Source organism: Cibotium barometz, chromosome 7, assembly GCF_041138505.1.
Source record: "Cibotium barometz isolate CiBa-2024 chromosome 7, ASM4113850v1, whole genome shotgun sequence".
In the NCBI taxonomy this organism is placed as follows: domain Eukaryota; kingdom Viridiplantae; phylum Streptophyta; class Polypodiopsida; order Cyatheales; family Cibotiaceae; genus Cibotium; species Cibotium barometz.
In genome coordinates, this window is record NC_141052.1 from 23275324 (window position 1) to 23279165 (window position 3842).

At 41.5% G+C, this 3842-nt stretch overlaps 1 protein-coding gene across 1 annotated transcript; it reads right to left on the reverse strand.

Annotated features, from left to right (window-relative positions):
- Positions 1–2815: 2815 nt before the first annotated feature.
- Positions 2816–3337, reverse strand: LOC147636793 (uncharacterized). Its single transcript, XM_086800969.1, has one exon. It carries the CDS (start codon positions 3335–3337, stop codon positions 2816–2818), a length of 522 nt encoding a protein of 173 aa, XP_086657095.1.
- Positions 3338–3842: the final 505 nt, after the last annotated feature.

Consider the following 3842-nt stretch of genomic DNA (forward strand, 5'->3'; position numbering starts at 1 on the left):
ACCAAATTCGAACAAGATTTGGATCAGTTTGGCTCCCTTTTTGATCTAGTTTGCACCAGGAGAGAGGAGAGATAAAATATCTTAAATTTTTTAAATTAAAAAAGCCAAACAATGATGATGAAGAAGGTACAAAGCTCAAGTGGGTTTCACCTAAATATCTTTTTTTTAAAAACTAATATACCCACCGTACTGAGGTGTCAAAAATGCATCATTTCACCTAAATATCTCTTTTTTTTTACTAATATACCTTAGTTTTTAGCTAATAAACCTTGTACTCAGTCAACTCTTCATCTTATGTGAGCATTTATTCATTTTTGGGATATTTTCTTTTATTCATTGTATTTATCTCATCCCAACACTTGGATTAATCCTATTGGCCCTTTGGAACCTTATTTGGACCTTAATCCAAAAATTTCTTAAAATGTGGACCCTTAGGCTTATTGAAATATACCAGTGAATGGGTGTGTGCGGGAACAAGCCCTTAGCAAGAGTCTATAAATGAGTGAGAAGTAGTGAAAAGGTGAGAGGTATCTACTGGGAGAGAATAAAGGGTAGCATGAGAAGTTCTAGGACGTGTGGAGATATTCTGGGAAAAGTGAAGAGGTGGAAAGAATAAAGCAAAAGAGGTGGAGTGAATCAAGGAGAGATCGGTGGGATTAGATGCTTGAAATCTTGTGGATGTAAACTCTATAAATTGAGGCATTGGCCTAATGAGAATTTACTGGTTTTTGGGTATCCATGCCTACATTAAGCTATTAGTTAATTGCTCACTAATCTCATCTTAATCATCATCTAATCTCTTTGTTAATGATGTTGATTCTTGCATTTGATCCACCATAGCTCATCACTTTACTTGTCTTTTAACTTGGTATCAGAGCCTAGCTTAGGATCCATCCAATTTATGAGCTTATTATCTTGTTAATCACCCTATTAATTAGGATTAGGAGATAATCAACTTTTAGTCAATTTTCAACAAGTTCTCTGCACCCCCAGCTGGTGGAGGGGCTTGATCTCCATCTAGGCTTAATATTAGGCAACAGCCTCTATTTTTGGAAAATGAGCCATTTTTGCTTAGAAATTTGTAATTTTGAATCCAAATTTGGAATCTACGTGTAATTTTATGCTAAAAAAAGTTTTTTCTGAACTAAAAACAGGTACCCGGAATGGGTTTAATTAAGCTTTTAAGCCTTTAATCTACGAACTTCCGACCTAAAATAGTAACTATCCAGGCGTCTAATCAACGAACGGAACACGCCCCCATGGTCACGGGACAAGGCCGGACATTTTCGTCAAAAAAAAAAATTTGACCTCCCCGGGACGACGACGGGCGGCCGGCGTGGGCCCCACCACGGGCGCCGCCCGTGAAACGACCGACAATCCACCTGGGACACCCAAGTGTGTACACGACCTAGATGCACCCTCCAGCACACCCCTACACATACCCCCTCCTCCCAGAACCCTCTATCCACACAGGTGTCGCGCTCTCTCTCTCTTAGGGACACCACCCCCATGTGTCACACTTTCTCTCTCTTTGAGACACCTCCACCCCCAGGTGTCTCGCGCCCACACTCTCTCCCGGACACCTACACCACCCAGGTGTCACCTTCCCGCACCCGGACGTTGTCGTGACGTGGGCGGTGTCGCTGGGAAAGTGCGAGACTTTTGGCTGTGAGAGTAGCTTCCAAAATCCCAGCAAAGAAACAATACAGATAGCTCTTCAAGGAGCATAAGACATCTCCATTTTTGATGACATGTACATGTGTCAATTCACTTCAAAAACATCCCCAATTTCAGCTTGATGATTGCACACAAGTCACGAACCAAGAGCTTGATTAAATCAAATCACAGATCACCTGTCCCTTTATCCAAGTACCTCATACATAACACATGTAGGCATAGCACAATCTTCAAAAGATTTCCATATACATGTGACCATTCACATCACATATATCAAATGATACCAATTCCATCATTTCAAGGTGTCTCTTTATCTCTTGAAAACCTGCTTTCAGATTCCAACAACTCACAAGGCAAAAGATGACATATGGCATATCTATAACATACTCATGTGATTTTAGAAAACTCCATGTCTAGCATTCCAAAATCCAACCGAGTAGAAAATAAAACCCAAATCCCAGGAATCTCATTGTATTTTGATGCTTTCTTATTCCAAGATTCTCCAAAACCATTAAAAGCTTTTTCCCAAAATCCTTCTCATTCTCCAAAACCTTAAAGGTTTCCTAGACTATACGATTTTTTCAAATTGTAAGTAACAACAAAAAAAACCACTTATCTGAGAGTAAAAAAAACGAATTTAAGGATTTCGTTAATTCCATACGGCTGCTTCACTGCCGTTTGCGCCAAGATCCGACTTCATCGTGTATTGTGTGAATTTTTTGAAGATCATCTCCTTTGATAGCACTTCATTCTCTCTTTAATTCTAAACCCTAGATGCCCCATACAGTAGGCGTCATCAAGATTTTTAAATCTCTGGTTCTCATTTCTCTGCAAAAAACCTCTGATATGCGCTGTTTTTCTGGTTTTTCTCTCTTTCGCGCAAGAGATTCAGGCGCCCTTCACTTTTGCAGCTATAATTTCGAGTTTCCCCTGATTCAAATACACTGCGCCTTATTCCCAATCCTTTATACCTTTGCCACGCGAGCCGCCACCTTGCGTGTTCGTGTCCAGCTGCTGGAAGGAAGTGACATCTTCACCTCTTAGCCATGCATCACAACCAGCATCCTTTGCTCCCCATATGTCATTCCGACGATCATCTCCAACATGCACAGCCTCCTCCTCATGCACCCCAAAGAGCTCACAAGCCGCCGAGAAGATAGCTGGGTTGGGCTTTTCTGCCCCTACTTCGGCTGAGATGGCCATGGCATCGAACCAATTGTAGCAATGTAAGGCGCCCATGAGAGGCCTTAGCCTTGGCTTTCTTGATAGCATCACGGACATCGTAAAGCATCTTAGCCACACTTAGAATTCCCACTGACTTAATGTTCAATGCCTGATGTATCTTCTTCACATTATCGATGTAAAGCTCTCTATCCCAATAGCCACCTTGTTGAAACTCCTCAAGGCCAAGCTTTTCAATCCCGACGGCCACAACCCGCACATTGTTTGCCTCCAAAGTGGGGATAATCTTCTGCAGCTCCAAGGCATTAGCTCTGCATAGCTTGCACCCAAATCTCTGAAGAATGTGGATAACAGCGGTCTGATTCGCCCAAAAAGAGCCCACTTTCACAAACTTAGCTTCTGAAGCACCCTGCACCTTTTCTAGCTCAATGTCTTTTATAGCATCGGCAACAGTAGTTGAACCCTTTTGCGAAGCCATATCTATGAGAGAGAGAGAGGGTGTGTGAGATGGAAAAGGCGAGCAGCAAATGCAGCAACTAGTAGAAGTACTAAGTTTGAACTCCTTCCTGACTTGAAATCTTCTTGCATCAAACCTTCTAGTAGCATCAGTTGAAAAAAAAATCCAAAGCATACTGATTATATCGATTCTGAGCAAGCACAGAAATCATGGCATTCCAAGACACGATATCTCAAAAGGGCATTCTTTCAAAGCCAGTCCTTACATCATACATACTCTCACATTTCCATACATGTTGAGAAGGGTGTTCCCTACTACAAGGTCTACCATAAGCATAAAACTCCATAATTTACACCACACTTATGTATAGAGGCTTTGAGACCTAGCTCATTAGCTCGCCTTATTGGACCTCATTTACAATATGAACATATGTACTTAGGCATCATATAATGACTCAAGTCATGGCACTTAATCCCATGCATCTGGATTTGCATTTAATGGCCTCATATGCATGGTTTCACACCAT

Coding starts and splice junctions, on each gene's coding strand:
- LOC147636793 (XM_086800969.1), bottom strand. CDS start 3,337: ATGGCTTCGCAAAAGGGTTCAACTACTGTTGCCGATGCTATAAAAGAC.